This window comes from Mus musculus, chromosome Y, assembly GCF_000001635.26.
Source record: "Mus musculus strain C57BL/6J chromosome Y, GRCm38.p6 C57BL/6J".
In the NCBI taxonomy this organism is placed as follows: Eukaryota; Metazoa; Chordata; class Mammalia; order Rodentia; family Muridae; genus Mus; species Mus musculus.
The window spans coordinates 1,427,429-1,447,276 of NC_000087.7; the positions used below are offsets into that span (position 1 = coordinate 1,427,429).

General features: G+C 35.0%; 1 protein-coding gene across 1 annotated transcript in view; it reads right to left on the reverse strand.

The window, feature by feature from the left end:
- Positions 1 to 19,848, reverse strand: part of Usp9y (ubiquitin specific peptidase 9, Y chromosome) — a 160,822-nt gene that overhangs the window by 128,468 nt on the left and 12,506 nt on the right. The window contains exons 6-12 of the mRNA NM_148943.2: positions 19,402 to 19,481; positions 17,075 to 17,187; positions 14,957 to 15,175; positions 7,831 to 7,946; positions 7,378 to 7,629; positions 6,875 to 7,010; positions 4,745 to 4,897 (exon numbers count right to left, since the gene is read on the reverse strand). Coding sequence (NP_683745.2) covers positions 4,745 to 4,897; positions 6,875 to 7,010; positions 7,378 to 7,629; positions 7,831 to 7,946; positions 14,957 to 15,175; positions 17,075 to 17,187; positions 19,402 to 19,481 — 1,069 coding nt within the window. The remainder of the gene's footprint in view (positions 1 to 4,744; positions 4,898 to 6,874; positions 7,011 to 7,377; positions 7,630 to 7,830; positions 7,947 to 14,956; positions 15,176 to 17,074; positions 17,188 to 19,401; positions 19,482 to 19,848) is intronic.

Sequence of the window (19,848 nt, forward strand, 5' to 3'; positions counted from 1 at the left end):
GGGTAGGGGAGCAGGGTGGGGGTAGGTATAGGGGACTTTTGGCATAACATTTGAAATGTAAATGAAGAAAATATCTAATAAAAAATTTTTAAAAATTGGAAAAAAAAAGATCAACTAAGTAAAACTCATATAAACTTACAGACAGAAGCAATATGCACAAGGCCTGTATGGGTCTTCATAAGGTCCTCCTTGCATATATTATAGCTATGGTTTAGTGTTTTTATGAGATTTTTAAATGTGTATACAAGAGGGTCTCTGATTTTTTGTGTCTTCTCTTAGGTTCTTTTATTTCAGTTGGGTTACCTTGTTCAGTCTCAATCTGATAGTTTTTGTTTTATCTTATATTATAAAATGAACAAATGAATGTAAATTCATACTTGAGGGTAAAGGTTAACAACTGAAATGTCATTTTTTGTCTTATGGAATGATAAAGCGAATTATCATCAATTCCAGTATCAGTTTTAATGTTTAGGAGAAGCATGTAATGGACTCCTCAAGTTTTGTTTTATGTGCTTTTATTTGGCTACAGTTTTTTTTTTCTGCTTCATTGTATTTGTTTTTGTTCTTTATTTTTGGGTGCTGTATTTTGTTTTCTAGGTTTTGTTTTATTGGGGTTTAGTTTTTTCCAAGAAAGTACTTAAAATTGGGTGGGAGGAAATAATGTGGAAGGACTTGGGGAAAGGGAGAATATGATCAAAATACAATTAAATTAAAAGGTGTGAAAATAAAATTTAAAATATATGTGAAAGGCAAATTTTGTCTTAGTGTATTTATAGATTTAGAAATGTTTACTGTTGTCAATGAAGTCAGAAAATTTATCATCTCAGTCTTTTGTCCTGAGTGCCTAAATTTTGTTATCTAATTTCTAATATATAATCAAACATTACAGCTACAGTTCTCATATATTTTTAATTTATTCTTAGTATCTATATTATAGATCAAGGTTTAAAGGAGTATTTCATAAAGTCACTTGCTCTGTTAAGAAAACAAACAAACAAAAAAACCCAAAAGAGTATGTGTTCAATGAAAGAATACTTTGTCTTTTACAATAAAATTTTGTTATCATTTAAACAAACAAACAAACAAACAAACAAACAAACAAACAAACACAACTTGCCAGCATTTCTGTCCTAGATGGAGTTTCCATTACTGTGAAGAGACATCATGACCAAGGAAATTCGTACACAGGCAAACATTTATTTGGGGCTAGCTTACAGTTTCAGAGATTCAGTTCATTACCTTCATGGCAGGAAGCATGGCAGCATCCTGGCAAACATGATGAAGGAGCTGAGTTTTCTACATCTTGATCCTTGGCTTCCAGACAGCCAGGATGTTCTTAGAGACCACCACCACAGAGACACACTTCCTCCAACAAGGCCACACCTACTCCAAAAAGGTTAAACTTCCTAACAGTGCCACTCCCTGGGCCAAGCATATTTAAACCACCACAGACCCCATAGTTACTCCTTGTTGGTAGCTTCAGCAATTCTGAGACCATTTTCATTCCTTTGTTTTCTTCTGTGACACACAGAACCACTTTATAAGGGACTCTATAATTGCCATACTTGTGTGGGGCCCTAATAGTCTACTTGTGTCTTATTCTCCTCCTCCATTCCAGTTTCAGCAGAGTACTATTAGACATGCTGGCACCCACGTCTTTGACCACTACTATGGCCTTTGTACTCACTGCTATTTTATTTTATATATTATTTATTTTGTATTATTTTATTTTATCTTTTTTATTTTGTCTTATCTTCTATTTTATCTTCTATTTTATTTTATCTTAATTCTTTTCTTTTATCATCTTTTTCTCTTCTCTTCATCTCATCTCATCTCATCTCATCTCATCTCATCTCATCTCATCTCATCTCATCTCATCTCATCTCATCTCATCTCATCTCATCTCTCTCATCTCATCTCATCCAGTAATGCTAGTTCTGCCTCTGGCCCCAAGATTTGATTGAAAGAATTTGAGAGACAGCTCCCTTTGCTAGTTCACTAGCATTATCATCCATCCCACCCAGAATAGCAACCTAGGACTGATAGAGTCTGAATTCAACACTCCCATCAGAAATTCACAACTGAATTCTAAAACAGAATTAGAACAAGACTGAGAACCAGGAATCACTTGTCTGGTGAATCACCTGTCTGATTGAAGGAACAGAAACCCAACAACAGAACAGTGGCACAACAAAGGTAATATTAGCTCTCTACTCTGAAAACACAATAAACAAACACAATAAACATCATAACTCCAAATAGTTATCAGTGTAAAGGGCAAATATGGCTCCTCTCAAAGGGCAGCAACACTAGAACCCCTATGGAAAAGTTAGGGAAATGACTGAAAGCCCTGAAAGGATGGCCACCCCACAGGAACACCCCACAGCTTAGGTGTCAACTAAGCTGGCTATTGGGAGCTCCCAGGGATGGAACCACCAACCATAGAACATGCATGATCTGGCACATAGCAGAAGTTTGTCTTCTCTGGTTTCAGTGGGAGAGAATGTGCCTAATCCTGCAGAGACTTGATGCACCAGGATAGGAGGTTATGGGGAGGCACCCTCTCAGAGGGTAATGACATGGGGGATGAGGGGAAGAACTGTGTGAGGGGCAACCAAGATGGAGGGCAGCATTTGAGATGTATACAGTAAGTAAATAAATGTAAAAATTATCTCAAAGTAATCAGTAGCCCTCCTTTATAAAACTGATAAATGGACTGAGAATGAAATTAGGGAAACATCCTTCACAATAGCCATAAATAAATTAAAATATCTTGGTGTGACTCTTAACCAGGTAAGATAAAGACCTGTATAACAAGAACTTCAAGTCTCTGAAGAAAGAAATTGTAGAAGATATCAGAAGATGAAAAGATTTCCCATGTTCAAGGATCTAGGATTAACAGTGAAAATGGCCATTTTACCAAAAGCAATATACAGATTAACAGCCATAAAAATTATGACACAAGTACATGCATGGTATGTAGTCAATGATAAGTGGACATTAGCCAAAAAAAAAAATACAGGATACTGGTAATACACTCTATAGACCCAAAGAAGGTAAACAAACAAACAAAAAGGCCCAAACCAGTATGTTAGGACATTTTTGGTCCATTTTATTAGACTATTCTGATTATATATGCAGTATCTAAACTATTATATATATATAAATATCTATAGCTATACATGTTAACATGTAACAATGAAATTAACATGTAACAAAGAAAATGCCCTGATAGAGTATGCCAACAGTACCAGGAATAGTTTATGTCTTCTTGAGTAGTTGACCAATAACGTCCCAGTGATTACCCACTTACCATCACATACTGTGCAGACACATCTTACTTACAACATAGAACATAAGAAATTTAGTTTGTGCCCAATTAAAAGGTTCAAGAATACTTATTAATATTCATGGTAGTTGCAGATACTCTACTTGCTCTCAGAGGATAAAAGTAACCATCAGTATCACCCATCTATAAACTCTTAAGACCTACAACAGCAATTTGCCTGTAAGATATATTTGTACAATATTGGTAAAATATTATGGGAATACCCATTTTTTTATTAGAGTTAATGGTAAAGGGTCAAGAATCTGAACTTTGATAGGACAGAGGAAAATTTACTCTTATTCTTCTGCTATATGAAACTAGCAATGACATTATTCCTATTGACGTGTTGTTATTCCCATATATTAAGAGAATCTTGTAGCTCCCTTCAGAGAAGTTACTTGTCAAAAATAGAGACTTTCTACAGGACGATGTGCAATGTCAGAAACTATGCAGCACTGAGTCCTAAGTGAGATGTCCTTAATACAGAAAGATTTTAAGATCCACAGGCAGTAGATTACTCCAAGGGAATAATATATGCCAGATAAAGCAAGGGCTGACACTCATATAAATTCAGACACTGCTATAGGACACACAAGACATAAGTACAAGCCATAAAAACTGTCAACACAGAAAAAAAAAACAGGAAACAAAGACCCACTCTTAGTCAAAAAGATACTTGCTGGGAAATACAGCAAGTAGTAGTAGTCTTGAATGGAGTGACACTGAACCTACCACACTCATTCTACACCAATGCCTAAGAATATTTGACTCACAAAAATGATACTTCTTTGCATTTTTAAAATTTTTGTCTTTTTCAGTTTTGTGTTTTTATATTTTCTATTTCTGTTTTCAAGATAGGAAATGAAGTTGTACAGAAAATAAATAGAAGGAATTGGAATATAGGAAAAATATGATCAAAATATAGCACAGGAGAAAAATTTTAACCTAGTAATAATGAAAAATACCCTACAAAACAGCTTTGTAATTTATATGTAACAGAAGCAATAATGCTCATGTTATGAGTGGAAAAAACTACCATTAAAATGATATACATTATTTCCAACACCAAGGTTATTTATTATTACTATGAATACAATCTACCCTAATAAACCATAACTATCTAAGTAATATAGTAATATAACTTCTTTAAACTTTTTTCTTTACAGATTGTATGAGAAAACATGCTATAAATTCTTTATAGCACTTTAATAACTATTCCTTCAATAACTGTTTCATTGGATGGCTTTTTTATAATATATGATCACCTACAAACTTTATTACATAAAAATATGGATATCTATGTTTCTTTAAAATTGTATATATAATTATCTTATGAAATTCTTATATCTGCTTTTCAAGTCAATTATATAAAAACTAAAATTTCATTTTTTTTATTATCTCAAGAAAATTTCTTACCTGTGCTGCCCAGATATTATTAAGATCCTGTAAAGTAAGAGCCTTTTCTTTAATTACAAAACGAAGAATCTTCTCTATTTTTTCCACATACTGTGGTTGATGTAGGCTATCTTGCAAGACAATGGATAAGATATTGTTCTGCTGTATCCACTCCTAAATTTAACATAGCATAAATATTTAACTGTAGAAACTGAAAATTTTTCCAAAAAGCAAAATAAAAATAATTCAGACTTATAAATAGCAAGTGAAATTAATTTACTTAATGCAGATATTAAATATTACAACAAATAATTTTAAAAGATTATGTTATACATATAAGATGCAACCAATACAGAGAAACACAACTACTGCTTAAATGTGTAATTAGTAATTACATGGTCTTTATTTCTGACATGTAAAGAAACTTACCATATATGTGATACATATTAGTTATGATATATAAAAATAAAGACTTATAATTCAGTGTGTTTTAGTTTGGAAAAATGTATTGAAAATATCTCAAAAATATTACATTGATTTATAACTTTAAAAATACTTCCTTTTGCTTGATGCTCTAGTGTGGATTGATGTCTATATGAAAGTGAGGGCAGGTACAAGATAAGGTGAGAGCCTGGAATTGGGTAGTGGAAAAGGTAGGCATGAAGAGATTTTTGGAGATGCAATAGAGAGGACAGAGGGAGAGAGAAGATGGTGGAAGAACAGGATGATCCAGATTCCGTGTAGCTTTAAATAGCCACAGGTAGCTATGGATATCTTATAAGGGACAGATAATTAATTACAGGACAATTTGTCTTATCTAGGTAGGCAACTTATATCATCATCAACTTGTTCTGAAATTACTGTGTGAGTGTCTGGTGAATTGAGAATTTATTCATATATAATTTGATTGATTAATTATTAGCTTCTAGAGTTTTGATTTACTGGGTTAAGGCGATTTGTGACAACCAGTTGCATGGAGTAGATGGCTGAGAAGGAACAAGCAGTTCTGAGGTTGGCTGTGAAGAATCAGAGCTGGGAAGATTGCCTCTTGGGGCTAACCTAGAGGTGGAATGACCACGGGCAGAGAATAGTTAGGTATAGTGCGGGATGGTGCCAATTTTTTAATACTTCCCGCAACACCTGACCATAAGGGGATGCTAGGGTGGTGAGTGGTTGGGGGAGCACCTTCATAGAGGCAGAGGAGGGATGAGATGGGGTGGCTTGCAGAGGGGACAACATTTGAATTGTAAACAAAATAACCAATAAAAAATTTACCCATATTAAAAAAAAAATGCCTGTTTGTATATCTAAGAGAAGTGCTAATTTAGTTTGTGGACACTATGTGTGATTCTACATGACATGCTACAAAGCAGTTACATTGCATGTATATGTAAAATCTGAACTTCAATATTTAGTCAAAGTAGCTTTGACATATACTATTTTCACAAGAGTAAAAAAAAAAGCCTCAAGATTTTGTCATATTTTGGTTAATTAAGACTCTTATGTCAGTGATTATTCTTCACAAATATGTGTACCTAGTATTTGCTATTAAGATATTTTATATGATATTCATTTCAAAACCAAAATATTTGAAAAGTGATTCCACAGAAAGTCATTCACTAAATTCCAGATCTAATCAACCACTTAAAAGATCACCTTTTAAAACAAGTTATCTATATTTAGAGTCACGTTTACAAAAGACACAAATAAGTTACTTAACACCTTTTCCCATTTACTTGCTTCTTATCATTTAAAATTGTTTAGTAGTTTTAATTTTAAGATTTTACTTTTAATTGTATGTATATAGGTATGTATATTGATGCATAGACATATACAAGTATATGTATACAAGTGTATGTCTGTGCATCACTTGTGTGTTTGTGCGCATGGTGTTTGCTTTCTCAAAACTATAGTTACATATCTCTGTGATGGACTCTGATAAGAGTCTATTGGAAACACATTAAGCTTGCTGTTTGTTCTTTTGCTCTGGAAGTAACTGATAATTAGAGTTGTTGCCAAGTTTTATTATTATGTCTCAAAGCTCAAGAAGAGATCTTAGTCTTATAAGCTCTCCTCAGACCTTCCAGCCCCTTACACAATAAACAGATAGACAAATAATATGTTTTGTTATTTTTTTTAAAAAGAACTTACTGTCATTCGCTCAACGGTTAGCCACTCTTCTTCAGAATTACCATGTCCATGCGTATAATATGACACACTTGAAAGCACTTTGTTAATTTCATTCAGTGCATTCATCTTTCCATTAAAAGAAGAAATCTGTAGCAATCTATAAAAAATGCAGCCAATAATGATTTTTAATCATTTACATCAATAACAGGGCCTTAGTGATATATTCCTAACCAACCAAACAAGCAACTCCAAAGACTGAACTAGAAGTATCACACATTAAAAGGGCTGGACTGTATACAGTGAATTCTTAACTAGCATAAACTCTTGTCTCAGGCCCCCAAAACAAACAAATGAAACATCTAAATTAAAACCAAATCCAAACAAAAAATATATTTAAAGGATAAGAGATAAAGTACTGGTAAAATGCTTGCCTACCATACAAAGCCCTAGGTTCAATATGAAGTACCAAAACAGACAAAAAAATTGCAGTAACAGTAACTCAAGGCAGAAAATATCTTTCTTACCTGAGTATCATTTTTAACCTAAAAGTTTCTAAATTTTTAACAGTTTCCTCTTGTCCTGGAATTCTTGAAGCTAAATTTTTTAGAAATTTAATAATCATTGAAATGGTATCATTTTTCACTTCAGTCTTTGTTTCTTTTTTCAGTTCTTCATTAGTTAATTTTTGTAATATTTGTGGAACTACTTCTATAACTGGAATGAAGTACTTTCTTAATGTATGTTGAGTGAGAAACTCATAGCACTGTCCAAACGGCCTGAAAATAGGAAACACAAAAAACCTTAATAGTAATAGTCAAAGTTCTTCTGCAGATATATTCTCAAATTATTTTCAATACTTACAGGCAAATGATGTTAGGTTGAGAAGAAACTACATTTCAAAAGTAAAGTTCAGTAATTTCCAAGTAAATATGAGCAGTTTGTATATTGTACTGAAAATATTTTAAAATAAAACTTACTTAATAAGAGCTGCAATTGTTTGAACATTTAATGCTGATCCACTAGTGAAACGATCATGCAAAATCTGGAAACCATTTAGTGTGCCAAATGTGTTAATGAGGTCCACTAACCAACCCTGTAAGTAAATAATAAGAGTTAATTCCCTCCTTTAAGAAGTTACTATTTGAAAAAAAAAGTTACTATTTGGAATTGTTTTAAAACAGACAATAATACATAATTATATACTACAATCCATAATTTGTTATAAAATCATATATATATATAATTTATTTATAAAGACCTAAGTGTTGCTTAGTTTTCATGTTTTTGATCTCAGACAATTATATATTGAAACTTCATTTAGCTTATGAATACAAATTAGATTTTGGTTATATAACTAAACGTTTTCTAAATTTAAAATTTAAAGTTTTAAAACTAAAAAATAAGAAAAATATGTAAGATTATTACTTTGCCTGTATGCAAATGGATGGGACTAGAAAATATCAAGAGTGAGGTAACCCAGACCCAAAAGGACATGTATGCTACATACTCATAAGTTGATATTAGCGATAAAGTAAAGGATATGTATGATACACTACTTCACAACCCAAAGAAGCTAATAAACAGGATGTTTGAATTTCATTTAGAGAGAAGAATAAAATAGTCACAGGAGGCAGAGGATGGGAGGGAACTGGGTGGAAGAAGGCAGAGGAAGTGGAATGTGGGGTCAGGATCAGGTATGGGCAGAGACATGCGAGAGGCCCAGGAGAATGAATTGAACACTGCAGTTAGCAGGAATGGGGTACACAGGGACCAGAGAACTATGATGGGGGAGGCTCTCAGGAGTCAATGTTGGTGACCATAGCCGAGACAAATAGCAGTGGAAATGTAGAACCTGAAGAGGCTACACCTGGTAGCCAAGTGGGATGGGACCCAGTGGAGGGATTAAGACACCAACCAACCCACCCATAAAACTTTAAACTCAAACTTTCTACTGTCTAAAAAAAATGCAGGAACAGAGATACTGGTAGAATAGCCAACCAATAACTGGCCCAATTTGAGACCCATTGGATGGGCAAGCACCAATCCCTGACACTAATATTGATACTCTGTTATGCTTTCAGACAAGAGCCTAGCATGGCTGTCCACTGAGAGGCTCCACTCAGCAGCTTACTGAAACAGATGCAGAGATTCACAGCCACACATTAGACAGAGCTCAGGAACTCTTATGGAAGATTTGGGAGATGGATTAAGGGCCCTGAAGGAAATAGCAACTCCACAAAAAGACCAACACCCAGTCAACTAACCTGGCCCTGTAGGGTCTCTCAGAGACTGAGGCACCAACCAAAAGACCATATATGAACTGGATCTAGGCCCCTGCACAGATGTAGTAAATGTGCAGCTTAGACTTCATGTGGGTCCTCTAAAATCTGGTGTGGGGGCTGTTCTTAAAGCCTGTCCGTGGAGTCTACTCCCCAACAAGCCTGCCTTGTCTGCCTCAGTTGGAGAGGATGGGCCTAACCCTACAGAGATTGCAGGGATGGAGGATATCTACAAGAGAAGGATATTGAGAATGGAGGGATGAACTCTGTGAGAGGGAGTGGGGGGCAGTGATTCGAATGTAAAATGAATGAATGAACGAACGAATAAATAAATAAATGGAAAAGAAAGAACTGTGTAAGAAGTTAGACTTGAGAAAATCAAATAACCCAATTTAAAAAGGGAGTACAGAGTTAGCTAAAGAGAATTCTCAACTGAGTAATCTCAAATCTCCAAGAAACACTTAACAAAATCAACTTCCTTAGTCATCAGGGCAATGCAAATCAAAACAACCCTGAGATTCCATCTCACACCAGTCATAATGGCTAAGATCAAAAACTCATGTGACAGCAGATGCTAGAGAGGATGTGGAGAAAGAGGTACACTCCTCCATTGTTGGTGTGATTTCAAGCTTGTACAACCACTCTGGAAATCAGTCTTGCAGTTCCTCAGAAAATTGGAAATAGTTCTAAGGACCCAGATATATCACTCCTGGGAATATACACAGAAGATGCTCCACCATATCACAAGGACACATGCTCCACTATATTCACAGCAGCCTTATTTGTAATAGCCAGAAGCTGGAAACCTTGATGTCTTTCAACAGAGCAATGGATACAGAAAATGTGGTTCATTTACACAACAGAATATTATTCAGCTATTAAAATGAGGACATACATTTTGCAGGCAAATGGATGAAACTACAAAATATCATCCTGAGTGAGGTAACACACACTCGAAAGGGCATGTATGTTATGTACTCACTGTTAAGTGGATATTAGGCCAAAAGTTCAGAATACCCATGATACAACTCTGACTGTAGGAAGCTTAACAAGAAGGAACACCCACGTGTGGATCCTTCAATCTCACTTAGAAGGGGGAATAAAATAATTACCAGAGGCAGAGAGAAGGGAGAGCACCCTGGGTGGGAGAGGGGAGGAGGAGGAAAAAGGAGACAGAATGAAGTATAGCAGGAGACAAGAGAGAAGCGTAGAAGGCTGAGAAAATGAATACAAATATGCAGCAGTGTGGAGTGAGGAGTGAGGGGAATCTCTAGAAAATCCCTAGGCACCAGAGAGGTGAGAGGCCCTCAGGACCCAATGGGGATGATCTTAGCTGAAATGCCAAACAGTGTGGAGATGGAACCTAAAGAAACCATGGTCCTCTATTTGAGATATGGAGCCATCTACCCATCTTCAAAATTCTTGACCCAGAGCCTATCATGGCTGTAGTCTGATGCTCTACCAGCAGCTGACTGAGACAGATGGGGATACTTACAGCCAACCATAGAACTGAGGTTGAGGACCCCTATAGAAGAGTTATGGGAAGAACTGAAGGAACAGAAAGAAGGGAATTGCAATCTCATAGGAAGACCAAGTGTCAACTAACTAACCCAGATCCCTCACAGTTCTTGGGGGATGACTGCCAACCAAAGAGCATACATGGCCCCTAGTACATAAGTAGTAGAGGACTGCCTTGTTTGTCCTCAGTGGGAAAGGATGCTCCTAATCCTGTGGAAACTTGATGCCCCAGAGAAGGGGGATGCTAGCAAGCTGAGCCCTCTTAGAAGCAAAGGGAGGGGGAAATGGGGTGAAGAACTCATGGAAGGGGAACCATGATGCAGGACATTTGTAATGTAAATAAATAAAATAATAAAGAAGAGAAAATGGAAATACTGATAGGGAGAGAACAGATGAGTAAGGGAAATTATTTTCTGCATTTAAATAAAAAAGGGCCTAAAGGGAGGGTTCAGTCATCAAAATGCTGCCAGGAAAAATAGGAATTTGAATTCCCAATACTGATCTAAGCAATGATGAGGCTTGTCTAGCCAATCAGTGACCTCAAGGTTCAATGAGAGCTCTCCTATCTCAGAAATTAAGATGAAGTGCAACTGAGAAAAAATACTTAAGATTGGGTTGGAGATATGGCTCAGTGGTTAAGAGCATCGACTGTTCTTCCAGTGGTCCTAAGTTCAATGCCCAGCAACCACATGGTGGTTCACAACCATTTGTAATGGGATCTGATGCCCTCTTCTGGTGTGTCTGAAGAGAGCAATGGTGTACTCATATACAAAATCCATCCATCCATCCATCCATCCATCCATCCATCCATCCATCCATCCATCCATCCATCCATCCATCCACCCACCCACCCACCCACCCACCCATCCATCCATCTTTAAAGAAAAAAGATTCTTAAGATTGACCTATAACCTTTCTGGGCATGAATAATACAAACCCACCTCCACTAGGAGACATACTTCTTAGCCCATACCCCACACGGAAACCCCCCCACAAATAACTAGGACACTAAATAATGCTAAATAAAAGATAATAGTGGCACATGCCTTTAATCCCAGCACTTGGGAGGCAGAGGCAGGCAGATCTCTGAGTTTGAGGCCAGCCTGGTCTACAGAGTGAGTTCTAGGACAGCCAGGTCTACACAGAGAAACCCTGTCTCGAAAAGCCAAAAAAAAAAAAAGGTAAATTCTTAAAGAATAAATTTCTAATTTATAAGCTAACACTAATTTTACCAGCAAAAAGTCTAAATGAAGTTTAAAACCTCTAACGGTTTTCCCCCATTTTTTTGTAATTATAAGTATACACTGTTAATTTTTATAAATTTGTGTAAAAGTACAAAAAACTAATGAAAGAAAAGAGATCACAAAATTTATACCAATTATAACTTTCTAGAAACTTTGAATATTGGTTAAATATACAATAAAGTAAACACACAATCAAGAAAAAACTAAATTCAAAGGAGAAATAATTTTGTAGTAATTTAATCAATTTGAAGAAAATAGAGCCTACCCACCAGTTTCCACTAAAGAAACTGGATTTTAGTATTCTGTCTAGAGGCTATTTGAGCTGAAGTACTAACTTTCAGGCTTAGGAAAAGTAAGATAAGTCATGGGAAAGATTATCTGAAAATACAATAGGAACTACAGAAACAAACTATTTAATAAAAAATATAAGAAGGTACTCAAGAAAGCTGGGGTAGAGCCTTAAAAGGAATTTAAAGGCAACCATGAACATGGAGAAAAATATTATACATTCAATTTTCAACAAATGACAAGCTTATGGAAAACATACCCCTTTCAAATGAATAAAATCAAACAGTCCTATCTGAAAAGTATCAGTATCAAATACTGTCCAAGAGCTATAGAAAATATGAACAAAGATCTGAATGTAACAAAAAAATCTATTAGCAAATTGAGTATATCAGTAAGGACAAAACTTAAAATTTTTAATTCAATTATTCTATAGATAAATATATACTTAAATATATTCAACATATATTGTTCAACAGAACAACAGAAAGGCATATTTGGCAACTAGAAATTCACTAAGCATGATTTTAATCCATAAAGTCAAAAAGGAAAAGCTGTATAGAAACTATTTATGAATTACCAGGGAAATAGGGAAAAAATAATATAAAGTCCAAGAACATGATGACAGAGTTTTTATGAGTACTACATAAAACCTTCCGTTTTGAACTAACTTTCAGGCTTAGGAAAAGTAAGATAAGTCATGGGAAAGATTATCTGAAAATACAATAGGAACTACAGAAACAAATTATTTAATAAAAAGTATAGGAAGATACTCAAATTGAGAAAAAAATATAAATCTAAGAAGCCCCATAAAATCCAGAAAGTACATAAGGTAGAAGTCATATAAGGCCAAATCTGAAGCCAAATCGAATTTCAGGGATAAGAAATTCTACAGAAAAAAACTGAAATGCCAAGGATACATAGCAGAGGACTGCCTTGTCTGGCTTCAGTGGGAGGATGTGCCTAATCCTGTAGAGACTTGAGGCTCCAGGGTGGGCATCCTCTCAGAAGCAAAGGGAGAATGACAGTGGGTGGGGAGAACTCTGAAAGGTGGGACTGGGCAGGAGGGCATCATTTGGGATGTAAATAAGTAAAAGAATTAACTAATAAAAATAATAAATGAAGTACAATATACAGATCAATAAATGTGATAAATTGGATGGAGGAATGAACTTTTATGATCATACAAACTAGTCTTTCATTAGGAAAAATTACTGAACTAATAACTGAAACAACAGCTAGGTGTATGTTCACAAATATCTTGTAATTTCACCACTTATAGAGTGGAGACAAGACAATTCAAAAATCAAGCTCATCACTAGTGACAGCTTGGGTTGTAAGAAACCTTGTCTACAACAAAGCAATCAAGATTCAAAATGAATTCTCTCTGACAGCAATCATATTTCAATGTCCAACTATCAATCAATGTGATTTATCACACCAACAGAATGAAAAACAAAAAAAACCCACCAAATCTGAAATAGTATCTACTTATATAAAATATTAACCAGAAAAATTAAACTATGTGAAAATAAAAATATTTAACAGAAGAAACTACTTCAACCTAACAAAGATCAAATTACAAAAGAAACAAGACTAATGTAGTATTAATGGCAAAACATAAAATGTTATTAGATACATCTATTTTTACAAATCATGTTCAATATAACTTAGAAACGTAAGTTAAAGATATTGTACAAGGACAGTTATTCAGTTAAAAAGAAAAATATGTACAAAATTTGCTACTGATTTAAAGGTAATATGAATCATTTGGTCTTCTCATATTTTATTCTGAGTAGTATGTGTAATTGATGTGTAATTGTTCACATACTAAAACTCTGATAGTCTTTGTAATATTTTAAAAAAATATTGGTTATTTTATAAAGTTAAATTGGATTTGAAACACCAGAACATAAGAAACTGTTAAATGTTCATATTCATACTGGTCTTTGAACACAAGTGCAGTGCTTTGTTTTTCTTTTTAGATGTTCTGATGCACAACTATTTGTTTTCATCTTGTTTCATGAAAATGTTACAATTTTTACTAGTATAAAGCAGAACTTCTATTTCTTTTTTCCCCCACATTTTTTATTAGGTATTTTCTTCATTTACATTTCAAATGCTATCCCAACAGTCCCCTATACCCTCCCCCCTGCCCTGCTCCCCAACATACCCACTCCCACTTATTGGCCCTGGAGTTAAAAAAGTTTAAAGTTTAAAAAAGTATTAAAAAAGTTAAAAAGGTATAAAGTTTGCTAGACCAAGGGGCCTCTCTTCCCAATGATGGCTGACTAGGCTATATCAGAGTCCCTTCAGCAAAATCTTGCTGGCATATGCAAATAATGTCTGCGTATGGGATGCACCTCCGGATGGGGCAGTCTCTGGATGGGCCATCCTTTCGGCAGAACTTCTATTTCAAGTTAAGGATAAAATAAAAGGCAACATTCAGAAGTTGAGGAACACTACGGTTTACTTTTAAGAAGTCAAACTGTAATAACTGCCTAATGGCGTGTGTTTCATGAAGGAAAAACTGGATTTTTTTTCTTTTTGTTCAAGAAACTGTTTCTTTTTGTGTAGCCCTGGCTGTACTGGAATTTGCTTTGTAGACCAGGCTGTCCTGAAACTCAGGAACCTGTCTGCCTCTGACTCCTGAGTACTGGGATTAAAGGCATGCCACTACCACCCAGCAAAACCAGAAATTTAAATGTGAATTTACATTATCTATATCAATGCCAAAAATGATAATACAGAATTTTTAAAAGAACAAATGGACATACTTTTGGTGAATGTAGGTCTGGAGAACAGGCAAAGAGTTCATCTTCAGGAAACTGAACACTTGAGGACACTGATTCACATGGACGTGCACCATTATAGACATGAAATTTGCAATGAGGATTTAATGCAATTGCTAGAAGTTCTAGAAATGGAAACCAGTCCTGAGACAATTTGGCCACACAAAGCTCCACCAGGCGATGGGTATTGTTAATAATACACCTCTGTCGAACAAATAATAGGTAAGAACTGATTGTAATTTTACATACAGAAAATTTTATTGTTAAATTTCCATTTCTAAATTATCTTAATTATTTTACACATTAATACTATGAATAACATATTCATTAAAGTAATATTTAATTTACTGTATAATTTCATATTTCAGAACCACATGTGAACTTAGCATTAAGAAAATAGACACAGTGATTTCAAGCCAGGCCAGACGACAAAAGAGTCTAAGGCCAGACTAAAAAAAAATTTTTTTTGCCCTTTTTGTTTGTTTGGTTTTCAAGATAGGGTTTCTTTGTGTAGCCCTGGCTGTGCACTTATTTTATAGACTAGTCTGGCTTTGAACTCAGAGATCTACCTGCCTATGCTTCCCAAATGCTGGGATTAAAGGCATGTACTGCCCAGCTAGAAAATAATTTATTTTTAAATCTGGGATAATTGTTCTAATGATGTTTAGACAAAAGGCTGTTTATACCTACACATTTAGTTCATAAGATACACGCAACAATATTTTCTCACTGTGGTATTTTGTAGACTAAATGTAATAAGTCTAAAGTCTAAACATATTCATTACCTATTACAAAGGAAATCTGCAATCTAAGCTGCAATTCAGAGGTCACACTTCACACATTACTTTCAAAAGGTGCACACACATATATGTATACATACATGTATACATACATACCACACAGACACACATTTATGCCCTGGTCATTTTTGATAATATTTAAGTTAAATTTCAGTCATAATATTATGCATGTTTCACAACTTCTGATTAGCTGCATTTGTAAATATCTGCCTTGCCATTCAATAATTTATTAAAAAGATACCTATATAAAGAAAATTTAATTCTTAGAATGGATCAATAGTTGTCTAATTTTATTTTGTTCCATGGGTGTTCATATTTACTTTTGCCAGCTGAGTAAATCTAAGATCCATCTTAGAACACAAAAATTTCTTTCCACTTTATCAGTGTTCAAAACTAAAATTTGAATTTCCAAAATGTGAGAGTACTGATCTGTGGTTTACACTTCATAGAGGAAGTAGTTTGTTTATTTCTACATTTAAGCAACCGCTATTGTATCATTTAGAGTTCCAGCTATATATTATTCCCCTTTCTAGATATGTATTTCTAAAAATAAACACAATAGTGAGGAACTGTTAGAATCAATAGTATCACAAATCTGGCAAATTATACTGCTAGAAGACATTTAAATTTGGAGTAGCAGGTTTTAAAAACCAAGACCTTGTACTTTAAACCCCAAGCAAACTCTTTCTAAAAGAAACAGAGTAAAAGTTTTTAAATATGTCAGGTGATTCAGATTCATGAGATGTTTTGCTAAGACAAAGCCACATGGTGTTTTGCTGAGGCAAGACCCATGGGAGGACATGTGATAATTGAACAGATTACAAACAGGACTCAATGGACAAAGATGGTGCACTTCCATGGCTAGCTTTGCAATGCTTCACTGGTCTCCCATTTCCTGGCATTCTGTCTATTCTGGTTGCTTCCACTGACAAGAGCCAATCTGGAGGAGGACTGGTGGTTTCTGCTAGATCATGTCACTGCTGCTGACTCCTGTTTGCTCTTATGATGCATCTGAACTGGACTGCTGGTATTCTGACAAACAGACATTGAAATTGCTCCCCACCCCAAACTACATCTAAACAGGTCCTCATCTTTTTGTCCTATTAACCTTCTTTCTTTCCTACTTTGGACAGTGGGCTAGAAGGGTGTTTGAAGTGTTTAAAAACCATTATTAGAAGCAGGTTAAAAAAAATCTAAGCAAAACCCAAACCATTATTTATTATTTATTATTCAAAACACTGCAGTAATATTTTTTAAATAGAAAATATATAAAACTTAAATTCCCCTCATATACAAAACTCACATGAATTTCAAACTTCCATCCACTCACAGCCTCATCCATAAGGATTTTGGAAAAAGACACAGTTAAAACATCGCGAAAAAAACGCTGGCATGCTTCACTTTTAACATCCAGACCTAAAAGGAAGTAAAATAAAAAAAATAAAAAAAAAACAAGATTGAAGGAGCTGAAGGGGTCTGCAACCCCACAAGAAGAACAACAATATCAACCAATCAGACCCCCTAAGAGCTCCCAGGGACTAAACCACCAACTAAAGAGTACACATGGAGGGACCCATGGCTCCAGCTGTATATGTAGCAGAGGATGGCCTTATCTGGCATCAGTGGGAGGGGATGTGCTTGGTCCTATGGAGGCTTGATACCCCAGAGAAGGGGAAGGCTAAAGTGGATGGGGTGGGGGAGCACCCTCTCAGAGGTGAAGGGAAGGGGGTATGCGGTGGAATGCTCATGGAGGGGTCTGGGAAGGGAACAGTATTTGAAATGTAAATAAAATAATAAAAAACTCTATCTTCAAGTAAAAAAAAAATAAGATAAAATGTTTCTATGATCAAGTATATGACTACACACTACACAATATTAGAATCTGGTATGGTTTCTAACTCATGAAAATTATTGTGGTATTCAAGAGAAAACAGCATTACCATAAAATTCTAAGAGACAGAATTCAGAAAAACAAAAACTGTATAAAAATCATATCAAATCAAATAATCAGAACAATTAGAAATGTTTCAAAATATACTGTATCTTAACATATTCTGATGGCACTTGATAAACCCATATAATCTGAATGTGAATCAGTATTAAATTTCATTTAGGTTTGGTTCATCAAACATTAGTCTAGAACGTGACATCTTCTATATCTGCCTACAATGACTGGATAAATCAGTTAGAAAATGAATGTACTATTTTTGCCGAGACCCAAGTTCAAATCCCAACACTCACACCAATGATTCCCAAACACTTGTAACTCTAGCTGCAACTCTACACCTTCTGGCCTTCATGATCACCTGCAGGCACATGTACACACCCCTATATAGACACACACACACATATATATGTTCAATTAGAAATGAAAATTAATTTTAAAAGGTCATAAAGACATTATAAGACAACAAAGATATGTTAATGTGCCAACTCATTTCAAGGTCTTGATAAGTGACAATTAAATGTCCTTTAATCCCAGCACTCAGGAGGCAAAGGTAGGCATGCATTATCTCTGAGTTCAGGGTGATCTACAGAGTGAGCTCTAGGGTAGCCAGGGCTACACAGAGAAACCTTAGAGAGGGGTAAGGGGAAGGAGGGAGGGAGGAGAGAAGAGAGAAAACAGTATTATACATAATATTTGATAAAGTGATTTAAAAAAAACTATCCATCCTGGAATCCAGGTTGTAACAAGCTAATTCACTAAAAAATTGAGTGTGAGCCCTCTATTCATATAAAAATAATATGTAGACAACCATTAGCTTGAATTTTCTCCCTTGCAGTCATTACTACAAAACATAAAAATTTAGGTGTAGTAACTCTCAGCCTGCATCACTTATAATTGTAAGAATGTGGAACATACTTGGGGGAAAATATGTTGCTAAAGTTGACATAGCATATTCATATATGCTGTGAATAAAGCTAACCTCTGTTAATACGTGCATGTGACTGCAGATGTCTATGCAAGGCAAGAACAAGTTGTAGTCCTAGAGAGGTAAAACTGTACATAGTGTGATAGGTGCCTATTTTGTCAATATTAATTCTAGTGGATGGGAAACTAAAAGACAGTACTGTTGCCACATGAAGAAACACCTGGTTTCTAAAGGTTCATATATATAAATGAGTGTATGCCATTGTGTATATATGTATGCATATACATGTACACACACACACACACACACACACACACACACACACACACACACACACACTCAGAAACACACACATTCTTTAATCCTTTTTTACAAGTTCAGTCATTATCTCCTCCTGGTCTGCCCTCCAACAGTTCCTTATCTCATTCCTTTTCCTGATCCCCTCCCATCTCCAAGAGGATGTCTCCACCCCACTCCTATCCCACCAGACTTTCCACTCCCTGGGCCCTCAAATCTTTTGAGGGTTAGGTGCATCTTCTCTCACTGAGGCCAGACCAGCCAGTCCTCTGTTGAATCCTTGCTCTTGTGAGTGAATGCCCATGTATATAAAGTTAGCCTTACTAGAAAGGTTACTGATATTCACTGCAAATTATAAATATTTAAATTTGTATGGAAAAAATCAAAGCCTTCAAAAACACTATTTACATACATAAAAGAGCATGTATATGGAAAAATATGTAACAGATGTGAAACTCACCTTTTTTAGTAAGATCAATAGAAGCTTCTAAAAGTACTTCTAATTCTCCCTTTGGCAAAACAGGAACCACCCATCGGGACCTAATAATTATTGTAAAATAAGATTATTGCTCAGAATACTCTTCAAACAGTGTTAAGTTACTACAGGTTACTACTTTTACTAGGAAAAAGAATATAACAGACAACAAACAAAATCCCCAAATTAAATTCACCATAGTTTTAAGGAAAAATGTTGCCAAGTAACATCCTTCTGTGGCATTAAAGATATCCATTATATCGACATGCAGAATTTTATGATATAAAGAATGATATAGTAGTAAGGAATCACTTAGAATGCTTAACAAAACTGAAAATTAAACTGCCAATACCTGTAGCTAAAAAGGAATGTGTTCTCTTAAAATTAAAGAGTTTATTTTTTACAGTGTAAATAAAACATTTTAAATTTTCT